General features: G+C 49.4%; 2 protein-coding genes across 4 annotated transcripts in view; one reads left to right on the forward strand and one right to left on the reverse strand.

Moving 5' to 3' along the window:
- The window catches only part of PDE6A (phosphodiesterase 6A), a 44560-nt gene extending 33680 nt beyond the window's left edge, over nucleotides 1–10880 (forward strand). For both annotated transcript variants that reach the window (XM_070414618.1, XM_070414619.1), the window contains 5 exons: nucleotides 5628–5691; nucleotides 5987–6061; nucleotides 7678–7761; nucleotides 8720–8867; nucleotides 10568–10880. In XM_070414618.1, coding sequence (XP_070270719.1) covers nucleotides 5628–5691; nucleotides 5987–6061; nucleotides 7678–7761; nucleotides 8720–8867; nucleotides 10568–10647 — 451 coding nt within the window. In that variant the 3' untranslated portion in view covers nucleotides 10648–10880. The remainder of the gene's footprint in view (nucleotides 1–5627; nucleotides 5692–5986; nucleotides 6062–7677; nucleotides 7762–8719; nucleotides 8868–10567) is intronic.
- Nucleotides 10881–13807: 2927 nt separating this feature from the next.
- The window catches only part of PPARGC1B (PPARG coactivator 1 beta), a 101695-nt gene continuing 93942 nt past the window's right edge, over nucleotides 13808–21560 (reverse strand). For both annotated transcript variants that reach the window (XM_070414621.1, XM_070414620.1), the window contains exon 12: nucleotides 13808–21360. In XM_070414621.1, coding sequence (XP_070270722.1) covers nucleotides 21260–21360 — 101 coding nt within the window. In that variant the 3' untranslated portion in view covers nucleotides 13808–21259. The remainder of the gene's footprint in view (nucleotides 21361–21560) is intronic.

The following is a 21560-nucleotide window of genomic DNA, read 5'->3' on the forward strand; positions in this document are numbered from 1 at the left end:
TAGACCTATGAACCAGGAGGTCACGGTTCGAGTCCCGGTCAGGGCACTGGCCCGTGTTGCGGGGCTCCATCCCCAGTGTGGCAGCCGACCAATGATTCTCTCTCATCATTGATGTTTCTATCTCTCTCTCCCTCTCCCTTCCTCTCTGAAATCAATTAAAATATATTTAAAAAATATTTGTAGCTTCAAAGTTTTGGTGAAATAGTTAAAAATTGTTATTTGGTACAAGCACTTTATAAAAAAATTAACACTGGGAGATATAACTAGTAATGTTTTACTAGATCTAACCCATTCTGAGTATCTTGGGCTTACCAAAGTGTTGCAGAGAAACTGTCAGGGGTGTAATTTACAGTCATGTGAAGGTCTCGGTCAAACCTTTATGGCATACTTCCCAGAAATTGAGGAAGTGAATGATCATAATGTTAGCTTTAAACAAAACTGAAGGAGAATCTCACTGAATCACCAGCTGATTGACCATTCAGAATAATGATTACAGTATGATTGTTAACGGTTGATTTGGAAAAATTCAAAGAATTGGGTGACAGTGTTGTAACAAAACTCCATCCATTCCCAAGGTTTCTAATTAGCTGCACCTATACAAATTAAAAAATGGCAGAAAATAGCTGTTAATTCCTATCTCAGCCTAACGATAAGAAATATTCATTCATTAACTGATTTTTAAAAAATAGTCTTATCCTGTCTCAGTAAGAGATGAATTTCCACAAATATTTACTTTGAGTGTGTAGTAATTAAATATAAAAAATAGGCAATATGTATATTTTATTGGTTAATTGTGTAAAAATAATAACTTAATCCAAAAGAAAAAATGTCAACACTTGGAGGCCTATGGTCAAAGAAAAAAATACTTATATAAGTTCAATTAATGGATATATTTTTCAAATGAGGAATGTCAGGCCCTCAGGGACAAAGTGACTCGCCGACTGTCACATGGGCATTAGTGGAGAACCAAAGGGCGGAACCCAAGTCACTCCACCCGTCTCCTGCACACCCACAGTTTTCTCGGGCTCCCTCAGACCTTCCCCCTGCAGGCCACAACCGCCAGGCCAGGTGTAACGCCAGGGCGTGCCTGGGTGCCCGTTCAGGTTGGCTGGGATGTTTTCAGGGGCCAGGGAGAAGGGCCACTGAGCTGCACAGCTGCATGGAAGAGACATTTGCTCTGGGGATGGGCCAGGTGGGGAGGAGCTCAGCTTGTTTCAGCCAGGCAGCTGGACTCACCTGGCAACCCTGAACAAATGCTTCATGTGAGGAAGGTAATGATAATGAAGAGGAGGACAATGCGTGCACTAGCAAAATCATCTCAGGACGGATTAATTACTTTGAACATATGAAATTGCTGATTTTTTACTGTTTTTGATCCACAAAATCTGAATTTCATATGATCCCATCTAATATGATTATCTCATTTTCTTTCTTTATTTTTAATATATTTTTATTGATTTCAAAGAGGAAGGGAGAGGGAGAGAGAGATAGAAACATCAATGATGAGAGAGAATCATTGGTTGGCTGCCTCCTGCATGCCCCCAACTGAGGATCAAGCCTGTAACCTAGGCATGTACTCTTTTGACCGAATCAAACCTGGGACCCTTCAGTCCTCAGGTGGATGCTCTATCCACTGAGCCAAACCAGCTAGGAATGATCTCATTTTACAAATGAGCAAATGGAGACTCAAACACATTAAGTCACTTGCTCTGGGTGCAGCAAGTAAGAAGACCGAGGATCTAATTGTGTCTGATCCCAAAGTTCTGCATGGCATTTTATACTGTTCTCCCATTCAGCTCCATCCCCTGCTCTTGAAGACTTGCCAAGAGGAAATGGAATAAATTTCTCAGCATGCAAAGTCTTCATGACATACTCCTACTCTCTTCTACATGATAACCATGCTGTCCCTAACTCTCCACCCAGACACCTCCCTCTTCCTCACTTTGCATGTCTAATCTACTCCCCAAGCCCTGTTGAGTTTACTTCTCAAATGCCTTGCCTATCTGGACACTTCTTTTTATCATCTCCTTCATCTCTTGTCCTTGTAATGCCTTGTTTTTGGGCATGAGGCTTTGGATTGGCCTTTCTGGTACCCCAGTGTCCTCTCCCCATCCCCCCACACACCAGATCTCGGTCTATGAAACACTGAGGTGTGTTTCCCCAACAGCTGGGACTGATTTTCACGTGATCTCTCCAGCCGAGCACAGTAAACACTCAGTGAAGCCACACCTGTGGACTTAAAATGAGGGCCCTGACAGGTAACAGGAAGCCAGTGACTCTTCTATGCCAAGCTGACCGTTCATTTGTTTAATCTGTTTGACGGTAAGCATAAGGTATCTACAACACTTAGCATTACGCAAAAGGCGCGTCTTCTGAAGTTATTACAAAACATAAAGGTGTTTCTAAGAAATGTATGCATGTCTGAAAGCTTATTTGCTTGAGGGTTTGCTTAATTAAAGATATTTAGAAAAGAACCAAGATGGCAGCATAGGTAACCGCCTGTGCTCGCCGCCTCCCACAACCACATCCGAATTACAATTAAAATACAGAACCACCATCACTTAGAACCGCCTGAACGCTGGCTGAATGGAAGTCCTGTAACTAGAGAAGTAAAGAAAAAAGCACATTGAGAGAAGTACTGGGGCCGGAGGCGTGGAACCAATGTGTGCTTTTTTTTAGAATCGGGAGGGAGATTGTTCCTGCGGAGGCTGCCCGTAAAAAACAGGGGGTCCCAGCCCCACACCAGACCAGGGTTCCAGAGCTGGGAAGAGAAGTCCCTGCAATTAAGGGCTGTAAAAACCAGCGGGTTTGGGGCTCAGTGACGCGGAGGGTGCTGGAATCCCAGGTGTTCCTCTTAAAGGCCGCGCACAAACTTACACTTCTGGCTGCTTCCAAGTTCCAGCACCGCGGGACCCAGACACATAAGGGGAGGAACTGGCTGGTCCGGCATCAGGGCAGGAATTCCCGGGCACTTTCTCCCAGATGAGGGTGCTCCAAGGGGTCACTGTGCCTGTGCTGGGACCTCCCCTGTCATAGCTGACCAGTTTCCATCAACATGGCCCACGCTGTTTGCTCCGCCCGGGGGATCCCCTGAGACCCCGCCCCATCCAATTTGTAGCCCCACCCAAGCTGTTTGAAGCAGCTTTCCCATATGAATGGCTTGTCCTGGCACAGGCTTCAGACTTCACTAAAATCTCTCAAGCAAGCTGCAGCTGGTGACAGCATGCTCCACGCCTATCAATAAAAGGCCCCAGACCCGGCACTAGTACCAGCCTGGCCGGCTTCACAGCTGGGCCCTGCCTGGGCACCTCCACCCCGAGCCACTGGGCCCCACAGGACACCTACCACATAAGGCCACTCTACCAATCCCAGGAGGCATAGCAGCTCTACCTAATACAGTGATGGCAAACCTTTTGAGCTCGGCGTGTCAGCATTTTGAAAAACCCTAACTTAACTCTAGTGTCGTGTCACATATAGAATTTTTTTGATATTTGCAGCCATAGTAAAACAAAGACTTATATTTTTGATATTTATTTTATATATTTGAATGCCATTTAACAAAGAAAAATCAACCAAAAAAATGAGTTCACGTGTCATAGGTTCACCATCACTGACCTAATACATAGAAACAAACACAGGGAAGCAGCCAAAATGTGGAGACAAAGAAACAGGTCACAAAAGGAAAGAAATGGAAACAAGTTAACTACTGGATACAGAGTTCAAAACCATGGTTATAAAGTTAGTCAAGGATCTTCATGAGACTTTCAAGGATCTTAGAATGTCAAAGACATGAAAAAGGACCAGTCAGAAATTAAGCATACACGAACTGAAATAAAGAATAATTTACAGCCCTGGCTGGTTTGGCTCAGTGGATAGAGCATCGGCCTGCAGACTAAAGGGTCCCGGGTTTAATTCCGGTCAAGGGCACATGCCTGGTTGTGGGCTCAATCCCCTATAGGGGGTGTACAGGAGGCAGCCAATCAATGATTCTCTCTCATCATTGATGTTTCTATCTCTCTCTCCCTCTCCCTTCCTATCTGAAATCAATAAAAATATATTTTTTAAAAAGAATAATTTACAGGGATTCAATAGTAGAGGATTCTGAGAATTACTGCACTTCCCCTCCTTCCTTCCTACCCTCTCCATCCTACAAGTGTTGCCAACCTGCTTCGCTACAGCCCAGCTCTGAAGAGGTCATGACTGGGCCCTAAATTTCCAATAGCTCTCCATGCCTGTTGGATACAGTCTACACTCCCCAGCAAGGATTCACACCCACACCACGTGGCCCTAGATTCCCACCCCAGATGTTCATGTCACTACCCCCTGCCCCCCCCCCCCCCCCCCCCCGTCTCTGAAACACCTTCTTGAATTCCCCGATCTTGCTCTAATTCTTTGTCCCTTCCCCTCCCTTTCCATCGTATGTTGTACCTGCCTGTGTAATAATACTTATCTCACCTTCCTATTGTTAGGAAATTCCTTTAAGAGTTCATCTTTCAATCCTTTCCTTCTTTCCCCAATCCTTTCCTCAACTCCTTTTTTTTTTTTAATTTCATGAGTTCACTTTTTATTTGCAGCAACATTTTACTAGGAAAAATTTTCAGACACACAGAGAGTTGAAAGAATGTTATGCCCACCCTCCAGATTCTGCCATTAACACATTATTGTCAACTCGTCCCTTTATCTGTCGATCCAGCTTATTTGTTGGATGCGTTTCAGAGTAAGTTGCAGGCATCAGCGCACTTTCCTGCAAATACATCAGCACGTATCTCATTAACTAGAGGTCAATATTTGTTTACAGCTCTTTTTTTTTTCTTTTAAGGCAAACATCACCTACAATGAAATGTGCAGGTCCTAAGTGTACCGCTTGTAGGTTTTGACAATTCCTTCCTCTACTTCTTAATGCAAAGCTTCTTCTCAATGACAGCCACACAAGCATTGCCCACTGAGGCACAAGTGGTTCTTGGGAGATGAGCAAAAAATCTTAGATGTTTCAATGGCCTGTGGCCCTCTGAACAGATATACAGTATGTCTGTGGTGATTAAAATTTCATGGTGGAGCAATTATAGAAAAACTTTGTCTAAGAAGAATTTTTGGCAGGAGACAGGGAGGATGACGGGAAAAGGTTGACAAACATTGTTCTATACTAGACAGGTGAGAAGTTAACTCTGAAGATGTGATGAGATTGAAATGAAATTGATCTCTACAAAATGGCTAGAACAGAGTGGGGTATATCATAAAAACCCAAAACATGTTCATGATAATTACCAATATTTATTGTGCACATACTTTGCCCAGGTGCATGCTACGATTTTTATACATATTATCTCATTCAATCTTGCACCCACTCCATGAAGAAACTGCCATTATTATTACAGTCAAACACACTGAGGCTCGGAGAGGTTGGTTTAATTGCTCAATGTCAAACTCCTGGTAATTGACAGAGGCAGGATTTAAGCCACCGTCTGACTTCAAAGCCCCCCCTCAGATGTACTGGGGAAGTGACCCCCCCTCCTCACAATGGGGTGAGGTCACGTACTAGTTGGGGGACAGAAAGAAGGGGTAGATGGAATCAACAGTACGTGCAGCCTTCAATGGCTCTGGACTGATGGGTGGTGTCCTGTGCCCAGGGCCATGATGATGACCGCCTGTGATCTCTCAGCCATCACCAAGCCCTGGGAAGTGCAGAGCAAGGTATGGCCTCCTCCGGAGCTGAGAGGAGGGGGTTCCAGTACTGGTGGCGGCAGCTAAGGCGGCTTGGGATCCCCAGCTCCAGAGGCAGCCCACTTTGCCCCATCCTCCTCCGGCAAGACACGGAGCTCACTCTAGGACCCTCCCATGATGACCGTGACGTGGGGGTGGCGGGGCCGGAGTGGGGTTTATGCTTTTGTTGAGCTGGAAATCCAAGTGGAGTGGAATAGAATCGCAGACACGGGCAGGAGGACTGGGGCTGGGGCTGACTCAGGGTTGGGGGGTCTGCCTGTTGCAGGTAGCTCTGCTGGTTGCTGCTGAATTCTGGGAACAAGGTGACCTGGAGCGCACGGTGCTGCAGCAGAACCCCATTGTGAGTAGCGAGGGGACGTCAGCCTGACGTGGGTGTGTGACCTCTTCCTGATGGACACCTGTGACCTTGCCCTGGCAGAGAACTGTGTCCTCTCCCCACCCCCTGACATAGAGATGACCTTTCCCTAGGCCACCGTCAGCCTCCTCACTGGGGAACATGTTAGAGATGCAAATTCACAGGCCCCACCCCAGACCTCCCTCAGCAGAGACTGTAGGGGTGAGCCCAGCAAGGGTGCCCTCCCAGAGTTTGGGACCCTGCTCTGATGGGATGGCCTTAGCCCACGCAGCTAAGCAGAGACTGACAAGTGGACACCAAAACTTGGATTTCCCTTTTAGTTCCGACAGCCTGGGCGGCCACCTCCCGGCCCTGTTCTGACAGCAGAGAGTGCCGGGGAGGAAAGGTCTTGTTTGTCAAGCTGAGGACCCACCGATGTTGATAGTTCAACCTGACTGGACAGTCAGCCAGCTCCCCGCTGGAGGCCAGTTAGAGGGTTCACCGAGGGCCCTGCTCTGGGGCAGGGCTAGGAGGTAAAGGTGGGGTAAAAGAGAGAGACCTTTTGGGGACAGAATCACAGATGTGGGGATGGGCTCACCTGTGAGGTGCTGAAAGTGCTGGGCTACCCTGTGAGGCCGGAGGGAGAGTGGCAGGGCTGTGAGGAGCCGGCAATGAGCGTGAACAGCAAGGGCCGGTGGGATCTGTGACTCTCTTCTTCCTTTAACACCTTATAATGGACAGGGCATGGCTAATGAACCCTCTGTAGCCAGATGCAACCATTAGCCACAGACAGCCGTTGTTTTATCTCTGACCCTTCCCTGTGCATTTTTAATCTTTTGGCTGATGTATTTTAAAGGAAGTAAGTCTCAGAGGTCATTTCTTCTATGAATATGTTATAGTTTGTGTCTCTAAGAGATAAGAACTTTATTTTTTTAAATATATTTTATTGATTTTTTTTTTTTTTTTTTTTTTTACAGAGAGGAAGGGAGAGGGATAGAGAGTTAGAAACATCGATCAACTGCCTCCTGCACACCCCCTACTGGGGATGTGCTCGCAACCAAGGTACATGCCCTTGACCGGAATCAAACCTGGGACCCTTCAGTCCGCAGGCCGAAGCTCTATCCCCTGAGCCAAACTGGTTAGGGCCAAGAGATAAGAACTTTAAACAAACACACGCAACCACCGTACCATGATCACCTCATGATGATGATTAGTCATAATTCGTGAATATCCGCTAATCCCCAGCTCCTTCACTTTCCCTGCTGAGTAATGAAAATCATTTCGTTTGATTTGCTCAGATCAGGACCCCATCAAGGAACCAATGCCCTCCTGTTGTTGCCGTGTTTATTGTCTCTTTTCATCAACAGTTGTTTCCTCATCCTCTTTCTTTCTTTCTTTTTTTAACCTTCCGTATGTCATTTATTTGTTGAAGAGGGTGGGTCTTCTGTCGTGCAGTGTCTCACCTCATGGTGTTATTTAACATGTCCCGCTAGCCCTGTATTTCCTGCAACCTGCTAGTTCGATCTGGAAACTTGATGAGTTGGAGGCTTGGTCTTGGTTTGGCAAGAATGCCTCACCGGCAGGAGGGGCCAGCGCAGTTAACTCTTTCTCCCCCACGCCAGCCCATGATGGACAGAAACAAGGCGGACGAGCTCCCCAAGCTGCAGGTCGGCTTCATTGACTTTGTCTGCACCTTCGTCTACAAGGTGGGTCCTGTGTTTTCTCGGGCCCATGGCTTTGTCGTTGATAAAGCTGGGGTTCCCAAACGCCAGCAGGAACACTCAGCCCTGGCAAGTGGCCAGCGGGTGGTATTTCACAAAGCCCTTCTCCTCTGCAGTGGCATCTGGTCCTCAGACAGCCCTCGGGGGTCTTGTGGGACAAACGACTAAGCAAGGTTTCAGGCAGGGAAGGGAAGCATCGCAGACTCACACCCTCCTCACTTCCCCAGCTGGTGGGCATGTGACGGGTCAGCGTAACCCAGTGTCGGCAGATGACCTGGAATTCCTCTCTGAGCTCTTGCTCAAAGCTGCCGTCTCCCTCTGAGAAACCCACTTTTACATGATCTGTGCCACCACTCACCTCCCACTTGTTACTTTTACTCAGGCCACGTTCCACGTGAGGAAACAGAGGCCAGAGATGAGAAATGACAGGCCCGAGGTCACTGGGGTCAGCCATGAGATGGGATGAGAGCCAGGCCGCCTCCCCCTCGGTCCCGGGCTCTTTCTGTTGTGTGAGCTGCACCCCTTTGGTTTGGAAGAAGTTCAGGTGCTCCCAGAGGTGAACAGGTGCCTCTCTGACATAACACAGGCTCAGGGGCCAGGGGGTGGAGGGTCATGCTCTGAGCACCAGGGCAGAGCAGCCAATGCTCTGTTATCCTCAGTATGTTGTCAAACAAGGAGCCTGGGCTCAGGGCTTGATGTGTGTTACCAGCCCCTTGAGGTAGGTATTATCTCTGTAGGCGACCTGCCCAAGGTCACACAGCTCGTGGCAGAGCCTGGATCTGAACCAGGCAGCTCCGAGCACAGCCCGCCCCGGATTTGCATATCAGCTTCCTCACCTAACACTCTGGTGGTGGTGGTGGGGGGCGGGGGGAGAATGAATCTTGTTTCCCCGCCTCCCAGGAGTTTCTGAGGAGGGAGGGAGATGACCCCTTCTCTCTCCCAGGAATTCTCCCGCTTCCATGAGGAGATCACTCCCATGCTGGATGGGATCACCAACAACCGCAAGGAGTGGAAAGCACTTGCTGACGAGTATGAGGCCAAGATGAAGGCTCTGGAAGAGGAGAAGCAGAAGCAGCAGGCAGCCAAGCAAGGTTCTCCATGGGGGGGAGGGGGAGGGGGAGGCCTGACCCCCATACCGAGTGCTCACGGTGTGCCTGGCCTGGCCTGGCCGCACAGCCGCACACACGGGGTCCCATTCAGACCCTGCCATCACCTATTATTGTCCCCATCCTACGAAGGAGGGCACCGAGGCTGGCAGACGTACTGTGGCCACGTCACACCGTTAGTAAGTGGCAGAGCCTGGTTCCCAGGATTGAGGCTCCCCGCAAGGACTCCCTGACTGCGCGCAACCAGCACTGGACAGAGGGCCCTACCCAGGGGCAAAGAAGAAAGCCTAAACTTACTGGTTAGAAGGAATTTGAGGCCACATTTCCAGCCCTCTGTGTGATGTTTGAATCCTATCTATGCCGTCATGACCTTTGCTTGCACACTACTAGTGGCAGAGGGCTCACTACCTTACAGGAAAGCCTCATTCAGTCACTATTAGAAAGCTCTTCCTTGAACTGAAACTGTTCTCCTGGTTGAAACTTCCACTTAATGGCCATAGCCCTGCCTTCAGGAATCGAATGGGATTCGTTTTTCCCATCTCTTCCCCGTCTCGCGCCCCCAAGTCATTTCCTTTACTGGTTGTGTGGTGCTAGTTCCCTCCTAAGATAGGGCTTCTCGTCCCCGCCCCACACTAACTGTCCTCCTCTGCACACGCCCTGTGCCCATCATTCTTAGCCCGGACGGACGGGTCTCCAGCTCCACTCTGCAGGGTGGGGGTGATTCTGAACTGGTGGCTACAATTGTGGGGCCACCGCTCAGGGTTTTGTAAGTCGTGCTTTCGCAGCTCCAGGATTTGTATGACAGCCACCACCGATTTGTATCATACTTACAATTTTCCAGAAAATGGCAGTCAAGTGTCCAGGGGAAGAAGTGTCTTTTTCTAATTTGCACAAATTGTCTTATGGGCTAGTGGCCGGGCTGTGCTAACTTACAGCCTGCAAGATGTCTTTTGTTTGGCTTGCATTTGTTTCAAATGTGAATTTGCTGCCTGTGTTTTACAAATGGAGAGAATTCCAATTTCAAAAGTTTAGATTTCTGGCATGTCTTTTGAAAAGATCAACATCTGGCCACACCCATCTGCATTTCTGCATGGGAACAATTCGCTGGAGCTGAGTGGCACCCCATCCCACCCCTTTATTTTATTTTATTTTATTTTTAAAAAATGTATTTTCATTGATTTCAGAGAGGAAGGGAGAGGGAAAGAGAGATAGAAACATCAATGAGCAAGAATCATTGATCAGCTGCCTCCTGCACGCCCCCTACTGGGGATTGAGCCTGCAACCCAGGCATGTGCTCTTGACTGGAATTGAACCTGCAACCCTTTAGTCCACAGGCCGATGCTCTGTCCACTGAGCCAAACTAGCCAGGGCCCCTCCCCACCCCTTTAGATGGGACAGGGGAATCTCCCCAGTTTGCCACAGTCCCCGCCACTCCCTGTTGTCTCTCAGAATTAGTGCCAAGTGTGGGTCGCCACTTACCATCATGATTGCTGTTATTTTTCTTCGTGTAGAGAAACATTCTTGCTTTCTGATTCCTCTTACACTTGGCTTGCCTTCTGCATGTGTGGTTAGCTGTTGGCCTCTGAAAGCTCTTGAATTTGCAACTCTTGGTCGATACCAGGGCAGAGGGGAAGCCCTCTGCAGCCGCCTCTCACCTGATGTGCTGTCTTTCTGTCTGACCGCAGCAGCCATGGGAAATCAGCCTGGGGGGAACCCCGGCCCTGGAGGGGGCGCGCCTGCATCCAAGTCCTGCTGTATCCAGTAGCCCACGGGGGACCCGCTGACCAGAATGGCACTGCCCTGCATGGGAAGAGATCACCCAAGCCACGGGCGAACAGGACCCCTCCTGAGAAGTCAAAGTCATAGGAGTTGCAAGCTGAATGAGACTTTAGCTTACATCTTAGTGAGGGGCTTTCAAGTTCTCAGCCTTGAGAACTTTTGATTGAGCTAAAACCAACATTCTAGCTGTCATAGACATCAATTAAATATGTAAGGAATGCCAGGTTCAACTGCCCACAGAGTCATGTTTTTGTCCTTATGCTTTCATTTCTACTTTATTCTAAACATTTTCAATCATTCTCAAAAGTAGAGAATTATACAATGCACCCCCACCTCTCACCCTATTCCTATAGGGAGCTTCTGCCACCTTTGTTTCATCTGTCCTTTTATATTCTTCACCTTTTTCTTGGCTGAAGTATTTAAAAGAAAATTCCAGGCAGACCGTTCTAGATATTTGGGCGTTTTCTGATGTAACCACATCATTATCATAAGCAACAAACGGACACCTAGCACCCAGGGTGGTTATGCTGTGACGAGCTGTCCAGACCCTCTGCTGTAGAGAGAAGGACTTGCGGTTCCAGTGGCTGGGCTGAGTGCTGCCCGCAGACAGCCCTGTGCCGCCCCTTTGGGGATGACCTCAGCTGCACAGAGACACTTCGCCCAAGGGCACACCCTTCCCCTGGGTGGCCTGCAGCCCACGGCTGATCCATGCCAGGAGTTAAGGTCTGGCACTGTTGGCCCAACACGGGACAGCTCTGCAGGGCCACCCCAGCTACAGGACGAGGTCCACTGCAGAGGCTGCCTTCTGGGGAACCCAGCTCGGGGCAGCAGTTCTCCCCCATTGTCGCAGCTATGTCTTTAAGAGTTGGTTTGCTCGAATCTGACCCAGACAAGTTCTACACTTTTAGTCGTCTCTTCAGTGGGTTTAAATCTTTTTTCTTGTTGCAGTGTCAGTTGGCCCATATTCTGGATGTATCCGTTGGTTTCCTCTGCCCCTGGTTCTCCTACAAGCGGGTGTTGGCTCTAGTTGCTTGGAGGAGGAGTACATGGTTCCTCCGAACTGTCTGTAAACCACGGATCTGCTCTCACCTCCCTTTTTTTAGGTAAATGAGGAGCTCGAGGGCCAGCCAGGGGATGGGCTGTGCGAAGTTCACGGCACAGTTCCCTGGCTTCCCTCCAGGAGCCGAAGCCCACGCTCAGAGAACACAGTGTACGGTGCTCGGGTCCCTGGGACTCCCACAGCAGGTCAACCGGAGTTCCTGACGCATGAGCCCTGCCCACGGTTTCAGTCATGTCAACAGGGAGCTGGGCCTGGAACCCTCATCTCTTACCTCCCATGCTGGATTTTCTGGCCTGAAAGGGACACACTCAGAGCAGTGGTCTTTTAAGCAAAGGCATGTCCCTGAGCACATCACATGTAGTGGTTAAGTGGCAGAGTACAGAAGTGGCACCCAGGAATACACAGGCGATGCTGCCGGTGCAGGCTCTGCCCCGTGGGCAGGTTCCCTCCACTCTCTGTCGTCCTCAGCCTTCCCTCCTGGGTCATGATCCTTGCCACGCATTTACGGTTCGTACCAAGAACACACACGATGAGGGTTGCACCTCATGTTGACAAAGTGCCTCTAATGTCCTAGGTACTGTGCATGGCCTAAATTCATCCTCACAAACAACCCGATAGGGTGGAAATGATTACTAGCCCCATTTATCACATGACGAGGAAGAGACTCAGAGAGGTTAAGAAACCTGCCCAAGGACACGCAGCGGTTAAGCGGTGAAGTCAGGACTCAAAGCCAAGCAGCCTGACACTCGGTCCTGGCTTATCATCATTTTGCCTGCAATCATTTTGTACTGCTTCTGAGAATCAGCCTGATTTAGGACCTTGGAGTCCATCTAAGCAGATCATCTTATTTCATATTTGGGGATGCCAGGGGCCTAAGAGGTGCCTTGTCTGAGTTTGCACAACACCGAGGTGCCAGAGCCGGGTCTCAAACACAGGCTCCCATTCTATTTCTTGCGCCACCGACTGCATCTTGGACTTGGTGGCTTGGTTGCCTCCCTGGCTCTGTACAGTCATCAGGCCATGGACAGACGCCTCTCACGCGCCCATTCATGAGTTCCTGACTAGTGGGGCTGGGCACCCTGCCATGAATGGAGGAGCACCCCGTTCTCCTGGAGGTGAGCATCTAGTAATGGGGGGACAGATACTGCGTCATCAATCACATAACCTCTCTAAGGACTCTCATTCCTGCCAGAGAACCCGCTGCTAAGTGTAGGCACTCTGCTCATTTTTAAAGGGAAAAATTACGTGTTCTCTTCCCACCAAAGAAATCCAGACAAATTCCAGATTGGAAAAAAATAAATCACCCGAACAATGACAGACTATTTCTGTAGGCAAAAAACCATCAATTTGAGAATCGTTTGCACATAAGATGGAATGGCTTACTGCACCTGTTATTTGTATGTGATTTTCTTCACCAGCGTTTCAACTCTCTGGGGGCACATGGGTATCATGCACTCAGATTGCACTTAAAAATACTGATGTTAAAAAACAAAACATGAACGCAGCTTTAGGGCAAAATAAAGGCTAGACACAGAGTGCTTTGAGACTGAGGAAATAGACACACAGCCAAGGCTCAGTCTTGGAAAATGCCACTTCGGCGCTCCGGCTGGGGGTAAGTGAGCAAAGGGAAACGTTTCTAGCTCACCTAAAGCTACAGCGCACAATTCAAATCTGTTCTCCGCTGCCTCTGACCAAAAGTTGCTTTAGAGTCGTCAGTTGGTGAGTGTTTCTGCCTGAAACCACAATGTCAAAATATGGCAGCCAGCACCTTCATTTAGTGTGCCTGTGTGAAAAGTTGCTGCACCCAAACAAGGGAGTCCTTGTGCAGAAAGTGGTAGAGCTTTCTAAAAGTCACGGCCAAAGCCGGTCATGGGACATCTGTTATGCGAGGGAAGTCTGAATGATTCATTATGATCCATGAAAAGCGCTGTGAAGGAAAGAAAAGTGAGCTCAGAAAATTCCGGCGGGGTGCGGGACACACCTTGACCAGGGTCTTTGCTGAGAAGGTGACACCAAGACCAGAATCCTTTCCCCAGCCCCTCAATGACACGCAGGACCAACAAAGAAAGACACACCTGGGCAGGGCGGTGGGTGGTATTTCCTTTTTAATCTCCATAGTGTATTTGTTAAGTTTATTTATAAGCAGATCACTTCACTATTTACAGTACATGAGCATAGAGATTCTACAGTTTCTGTGATGTAAACAATAACTCCACGGCGGGAGTCAGAAAAGAAGCCAGTTCTGAAGTATTTACAGACGTTAAAATAGAACTTTATACTCACAGAATAGTAATACATAGAGCAATCTGGTTAAATTATCTATGAAACTATAGAATCTGACAATGTACAAAGACAGGAAAACATTTTCTCATTTAGAAGGTAAGACGGATGAATCACACCAGAAATAAAGTACGGACGGTGACGACCACGAGAATTAAAAGCAAAGAAGGTTACTTCCTTGCCTCTTACGGATAAAGTATTTATATAAATAAGGACACAACCCAACAAAATGGAAAAAAATATATAAAAATCCTCTACCAATTAAAAAAAAATAGCAAAACTAAAAACTCGAGATTCCCAATCATTAGCAGTGTCCTTTAAAAAATTAAAATTTAGCTTTCTATTATAAATAACAAAGCGATGTGTCCCTCTGTGTAGGTGAAATTCTTGCACCTTTCTCAAGAAATGCATCAATGTAATTCCACACATACACATACACAGACAGGCATGCGGGTGCACGCACACACAGACACACACACACGCACGCACGCACACACACAGCCTTGCACTCACGCACCCCAGGCTGTAGTTACCTTGTTGAGCTTCCTAATAAATAATGCCCCCTATGGAGTACCCCTGGGGATACCTACACCTCACAAGGTTAGCCATTCCCTGGTTTGACCCTGTCACGGAGCCGGGGAAAGCCCTGGCTTCCTATTGCTCAGAATTCTCTAGGGCAGGCTGCATAATCACACCAAGAGAAAAGGATTTGAGTCCAAGATTTGGAAATGCTTGGAACATAGGGACCACCTTGCCCAGTGGATTAAGGCTAGCTACAAATACTGTCTCTTTAGAAACCTGGGGTTGGGGAGGGAGATCTGATGTTGGTTTCCACACTAGCAGCTGCCCCTGGAAGAAGCAGATGCTCAAAGCCAAAGCTAAGACCGTGGCACAAGGAGGTGAAGGGGGTGGCTGTGAATTTCCGGAGCAGATTGCACTGAGCCGGACTCCTGGATGGTCACTGCCCCCCAGAAACCACCTGGAGAGCAAAGTGGTCCACCTCCCTGTCCCACCGACGAGCCTGACCACACGCCCCTTGAGATTTCCAACCCGTTTCCCTCGGAATCGGAGCATCCCTCGAGAAACAAAGCTGGGGGTAGTTTATGACTTTTTATTCCTAACACAAAAACACTTGACAAGATTTTTAAATACAAAATATAGAAACAAAAACTAACAACAAAAGTATATAAACTGTTTGGCTATTCGGTGGGCCCTATCAAAGGCCATGGCAGCCCCCACACAGAATCCTGACACCCAATCTCGTTGCTTGTCCCGACGGGACAGTGCGGGCTCACTCAAGGTCAGCAGCTGGGTGGCCACTATTGCAGTTCCAGTACACCCCTCCCGGGCACCTGGACACAGGGCCCACTCCTCTGCCCACAGGAGAGTTCGTGTGCTGCTCGGTCTGTGTGCATCTATGTGGTTGCTTAATTCTCCTGAGCAGTGTTCACTGGGCTCTAAATATTACAGACAGTTCACTCATGACATTACATGTCATTCCCAAGTTGGATGTTGGACAGCAAAGTGGCAGAAAGGATTTATTTGCCTTCCATCTGGGTAGCTGGTGGATACAGTCTTTGGCCACTAGATGGCGACTAGACGTTGATAAGGCAAAGTGCTGAAGTGGAAGCGAACCAATCCCTTCAAACATCACCCAGAGCAAGGCCAGCAACGTGGAAAAGGTTTTATGAGGCTTCCTTGAAGGATCCTTTGACAAGAAAAATACAGCACAGGGGGACTTCTGGCTATATAAACACCTCTTTGAGGTGCTGCTGCCCAGCCCGGGGACTGACCACCTACAAAACTATTTTTCCAAGCTCCCGATTCGGGCAGTTGGGTCTGGGAGCTGCTTCCAGGTGTGCAAAGTGTTCTGATGAGACAGAAGATCTGAAAATCTGTCCCTCCAAATCACGGAGCTCCAGTCACCGCTGCTATACCAGTAAAGAAACAAGAAACAAAAGCTGCCTGAAACATACGCAGTGTGATCGAGGCCTCCTGTTGCCCCGTATGTTTTACAATCATTTGAAAAAAAATGTGTGAAAAGTGCCCCAGTTAAGCTGTTTTGAAAAAAAAAAACAAAAACACCACAACAGTGTATTGCTAGTATTGTCTGAGAGCAAGAGAGAAACAGCCAAGTGGTCAGAACATTCAGGTTAAGAGCTGCTTGGTGGGGATGATGACGAGGCTAATGTGAGATTCAACATCGCCACCTAGCCACGCTGGGGTGTGACTCCCCACCCTCCCCACCAGAAACTATGGCTTAGATCTGTCCTGGGGAGCCGGCCTCCGGGGATGAGGCAGGTCTGCCAGGACCATGTGTATTTGAAACTGCTGCTGGTCAGTTCCCTTGCAGAGAACGTGACCCTGAACATGAGCTGGGCACAGCCAGAGAAGGGACTTGGAGCCTATTGGATGAACTTCAGCATTCATCCAATATTCTCATATGTTGGACGAGGAGACAGAGGCCCAGGATCACAGAGCAGGGAGAAACATCGACTTTCTCAGTCTGAGATGGCTTATAGTTACATGACTTGGTCTGCAAATCCATTTCAATCTGCTGGGCTGTTTTTAATTTAAAGAACAAAAAGGTACTGAGATCTAAACTCACCGTTCCCTGTTTCTAGGGCCTCCAGCAAAGAGGCCGGCAAAGGGCTAGCCCTAGGATTGGCTCTCCTGCTGCTGATGTCTCAGAGATATCTCCCTCCGCTCTCTCCTCCCTCACACCAGCCCCCTTCCCAAGGCCCTGCCCCGGGCCCTAGGCGAGTACCTCACACAGCCAGAGGTGACCCATATTTGCCAGTGCAGACACATGGAGCCAGGCTGAAGGGCTGTGGTTTTCTCAAAGTGCTTTTATTGGGTCAATGCAAAGTCAGCCTCTGCCTACTGCCTGGGCATCGTGCAGCAGGTTCCCAAGGGCTCTCCTCTCCCCTTGTTTTGGGCCCAGGGCATCTCTGTGCAAGTGGGTGTCCCCGCTCCCAAGCTCTCCCTCCATTTACCCTGTGCCTCCGGCATTGGCAGACAGCCCTGGAGCCCATCTGTGTGTGCAAATGCCTCAGGGACTTGGGATCAGCTTGAACATATTGCATGTAAGTACTGAGCGGTCTCCTTTTGCCCCAGCGGGAAGGGATGAGGGGGTCCCTCTTCTTTGGCCTATGAAACCATCAGGTTCACGTTATTTGCGACTGTACATCCTATTTCCTTCCTCGATCATATCTGAAGGTGACCGCTAAATCGCAAGTGCTAAGAAAACCTCCTCGGTTTTGACGTGAAGTGAGTCAGATCCACAAGTCCTCTGGGGGTGGCTTCTGCTTCACAGTGGGAAGGACCCATCTTTTGAGCTGCAGGCTCAGCTGTGATTTCAACTGAGCCTGAGCCCAGGGTGGGGTTCTGACCTGTCCAGACATAAGAATCTTGCTGCCAGTGTCCTCCCTGCGCCCCCCACTCCCCACCTGCACAGCGGCCTGGGCACGAATATTGCACACGCCTAGAAGAAATCACTGTCGGAACATCTAGGCCAGTGGTTCTCAACCTTCCTAATGCTGCGACCCTTTAATACAGTTCCTCATGTTGTGGTGACCCCCAATTTCATTGTTATAAATTGAACATAATTAAAGCATAGTGATTAATCACAAAACAATATGTAATTATACATGTGTTTTCCGATGGTCTTAGGTGATCCCTGTGAAAGGGTCGTTCGACACCCAAAGGGGTCGCGACCCACAGGTTGAGAACCGCTGATCTAGACGCATAGGCTGTGGGCGATGGAAGCTTCTTATTGCATCATCTCTTCCCATATCAGGATGTGGGTATTGCATGGTTGAGCTCAGAGCATTCCTCCCTTCCTCCTCCCGCCCCCCGGAGCCCTGCCTCTCTCCTGAGTGTGTCCCACAGGCAACGCTGCCAGATCTCACGGTAGATGCAGACACCCAAATGGTGCTTTTTGACCCCAAGCAGTTTTCTGATTAGGGGAACAAGGTGTGAAGGGGCCAGGGGGTGGGGGCCTTAGCTACACTCCATCCACTCATATTCTTTACCTCTTTGATGCATTTTCCTTCGGTAACCAGAGCCCCCGAGAGCGAGGACTCTGATTCAGCCTCGTACCGACTGAGGAAGGAGATGGAAGAATTCCACTTAGCGGTTGGATCGGATATTTTTGGAAAACATCAGCACGGCACAGAGATGGACAGTACAACCTGCCCAGCGTGGGCGGCTACTGACACAGTCTACAGGAAGCTGTATGGCAATCACATGTAAACATCATCGAGAGCAAACACTAGGACAGAGCTACAACGAGATGGTTGCCAATGGCAGCTGCTCCCTCTGGGCGACTCCTTAAGTTGGTGGGAAAGAGCCCGAGGTGGACTAGTTCTTCTGAAGAGACCTTGAGTCTCCTTGGTGATGCGCAGCACCAAATGAGTCTTCTGGATACAGGAGGTCTGCAGGGCCCGTCAGCTTTAGAACCTGTGGCCTTTTATGGAGAGGACGGTGAGCAGAAACTGCTGGGTGTCCTTGGCAGGCTTCCTCTCCCATCAGCGGCCCCCAACTCTGACCTCAGGCACAGCGCGCCCCCCTGCCACGCTCAGATCTCTGCTCTGCTCAAGGGCCAAGTTTCAGTAACTTCAAGAGCCCCGTGTTCATCTGAAGTGAAAGGACAGCATCAGCTGGCCTGGCAGAGGGGAGAGGCTTGTCCTTCACTAAATCTGCATTTCTTTACCCTCAAGTACCACCTGCCCATGCTAGAACCTCTGGCCTAGTGCAATGGGGGAAGAAGCCCATCGGAAGGGCTTAGAGATGGCCTAGCTCTACTGGCTACCACAGGGTGAAATCTCAAGGCCCTCCTTGGTGCAAAAGAGGACTCAGGAGGCAGCAGACGGCTTTAAATTCCATTCCATAGCCATTTATTCTGTGCCTACTGTGTGCTAGGCAGTGAGTAGCTATAAAAGGAATTTCGGATGTTCAGGTCTGTGCTGCGGGAAGTCCCTTTATTTGGTCCATCCTCATAAGCCCTGCCTCCCCCAAACAGGTTCACACCTGCTTGTCCAGTCTCCACCCCCCACCCCCAAATTATGTGTCACAGTAATATTGGGAGTCCTGTGCCAAGTAATGGCTTCAGGGAAATTTTCTCTCATAGGTCAGGACATGATTGACAGGAATGGGCCAGCATGAAACCCAGCCACCATAACCTTTAAGACGATTAGACCAAGATGTCAAATAGGTTAAATTCTGATCAATTAGTAATGTCTGCCCAGAGCTCTGTGATGAAGATTCTCATAGCACAATCAGGTTCAAAGAACTTTAGTGTTGTGGTCAATTAGTTATGTCTGCCACTGGCCAAGCATGTGGCTGTAGTGGCACACATCTTGAGCTAGACACTGCAGAAGCTAAGACTGTAGAGCTGGCAGGGACCTTGGAGATCACCTTGCCTAATTCCTCCCCAGTCTATTTCACAGAAAAGGAAATTGGGGCCCAGAGAGATCAAGTGACTCATCATGCAGGAGCTCAGATTCCCTCTTCCTTCTAAAGCCTGCCTCCTCCAGCCTTTTCTGTGGGCCTGGCGTATGCTCACCACCCACGACAAGCTCATTGGCTCAGCTCACCTACTGAGGTATTTGAAAACCTTAAAAAAACAACAACCAACTATCAATTCTGAAAGGCCTGGCGTTAGCAATTGATTAACTTAGCTTGTTTAGTTTAATGAGTCAATTTCAAACTTTGTTAAAGCAGCAGGACCTGTTTTCTTTTTCAGTGTAAAAATGTACCAAGGAACACTGGTGTCGGAAAGGGATCCAGTGGGAGCTGCTCTTTCTGAAGCAGAAGCCACGTGCTCACCCCCTGCCCGGCCATGCTCTCCCTCACGAACGGCCCCAAGGCACCTGCGGAACTTCCAACCCGGACATGGCTCTGACATCACCCGAGAACACACCATTTAAAGTAAAGCCCAATTAGCATGTTTCCTAAGTGGAAAAGGAGCCGGGAGGTTGTTTTATCTGTCCCCAACCCTCTTCCTGCTTCCCTGTCCCATGCCACCCAAACAACTTCACAGCTGAGGAAAAGGAGAGACCAGCTGGAGGGAGTAAGACGGGGCGGCGACTGGTCCAGAGAGGATGACTGCTCCCAGACCACCCGTCCTGGATGCTCGGGGCGTGTCACTGAAGCTCTGATGCATGTCCACGGGAGCAGGCAAACCGCAGGACCCCTGGGTCAAAACGCACGCCACAGCTTGAACGCACGCACCCAATGCTGCCGGATCCGCTGTTGACATAACTCCCGTGATGAGCCTGTAGGTTTCTAGTTTGTTGCCCAATTTAGCTGACCTCACCTCTCGCAACCCTGAAACTTTGCACCTTTACCCCAGCTACGGTGGCAGCATGGGACCAGGAAGCAGGAGGTCTGGGCTGGGTCCCCGCTCTGCCCGTGGGGCCTCGGGCAGGTCATTTCACCTCTTGGGGAGCTGCCTTCCTCCTGAGGATCTGAGGACTCATGGCCAGGCAGACACTCTGAGCATGAGCTGGGCACCGGATGAGGGCTCTGATGGCCATCGGACCCAAACTCGCTCAACGAGAGACGGGCAGGGCTGGGCAGGCCCGGCCCAGAACCGCTCTTTGGGCCCGCAGGCCGCACTTCCCCAGCCCCCCGGCACCTGCGGGGCATCCTGGCAGAGGGAGCAGCGCAGCTCAGTGGCAAACACCTCACGACAGTGCATAGTTAAAAAATCAAGGAAGCGATACAATAACCCCAGGCACAGGACATCTGAGCCATAAATACATTATTTTAAGGATATACTTTTTCTTCAATTAAAAATGAGTTTATAATCCTGATTCTATTCACAAGTAACAATTTCATCATCACACGCTACAGACAAGAGATGCTATGGTGAATACGGCTGCACGTCTACGAGGGGAAGTCGGTCGGGGGCAGGGGGGGGGGGGGGGATGGGGAGGGGAGGTGGGTGACTGACCCAGCACTTGGAGACGCACCCGGGACAACCCGTCGCAAGCGAGGACACTAATGTGGCAGTGGAACGTCAACACCATGGACACTCACAGACAGAAGCAGCTTTGTTCAATGTAAACATTGATTTTTTTTTTTTAAAAGGACAGCAGTTTCAAGTCTCTCTCTCTCTCTCTTTCTCTCTCTCGTATTCTCTCATGCGCTCGCTCTCTCTCCTTCTCATATACTTATTTTCTTTGAAAGCGTAAACATATTGAAAGGGCCTTGTCTGAGGTATTGAGGTATTCCTCGAAGGTTAAGGCTGTGATCAATGCAGGCTCTGCTGGGCCTCCTTCAGTAAGCTGTCAAAATCCATGGCTTCGTACTTGCTTTTCACTGACGCACGAAGGGCCTCTTCGGAATTGGAATCTGGGCAGGGGGTGGAGGAGTCGGTGAGTGGGGAAGGCGGTGAGCAAGTCAGAAAGGACATACGGTCAGAAAATCTGCCGCCACAGAGTGGACGTGGCCCAAGGCCTCGGAGAGCCCTGGACAGCGGGCACCAGCTCAGCCACTCGGCTGTCACACGTCTGCTGTGTCGCCAACGTGTCAGGGCCTTGGGTGCCATTGGT

Source organism: Myotis yumanensis, unplaced genomic scaffold (genome assembly GCF_028538775.1).
Source record: "Myotis yumanensis isolate MYYU_CA2020_CCGP unplaced genomic scaffold, mMyoYum1.0.hap1 SCAF_5, whole genome shotgun sequence".
Lineage (NCBI taxonomy): Eukaryota > Metazoa > Chordata > Mammalia > Chiroptera > Vespertilionidae > Myotis > Myotis yumanensis.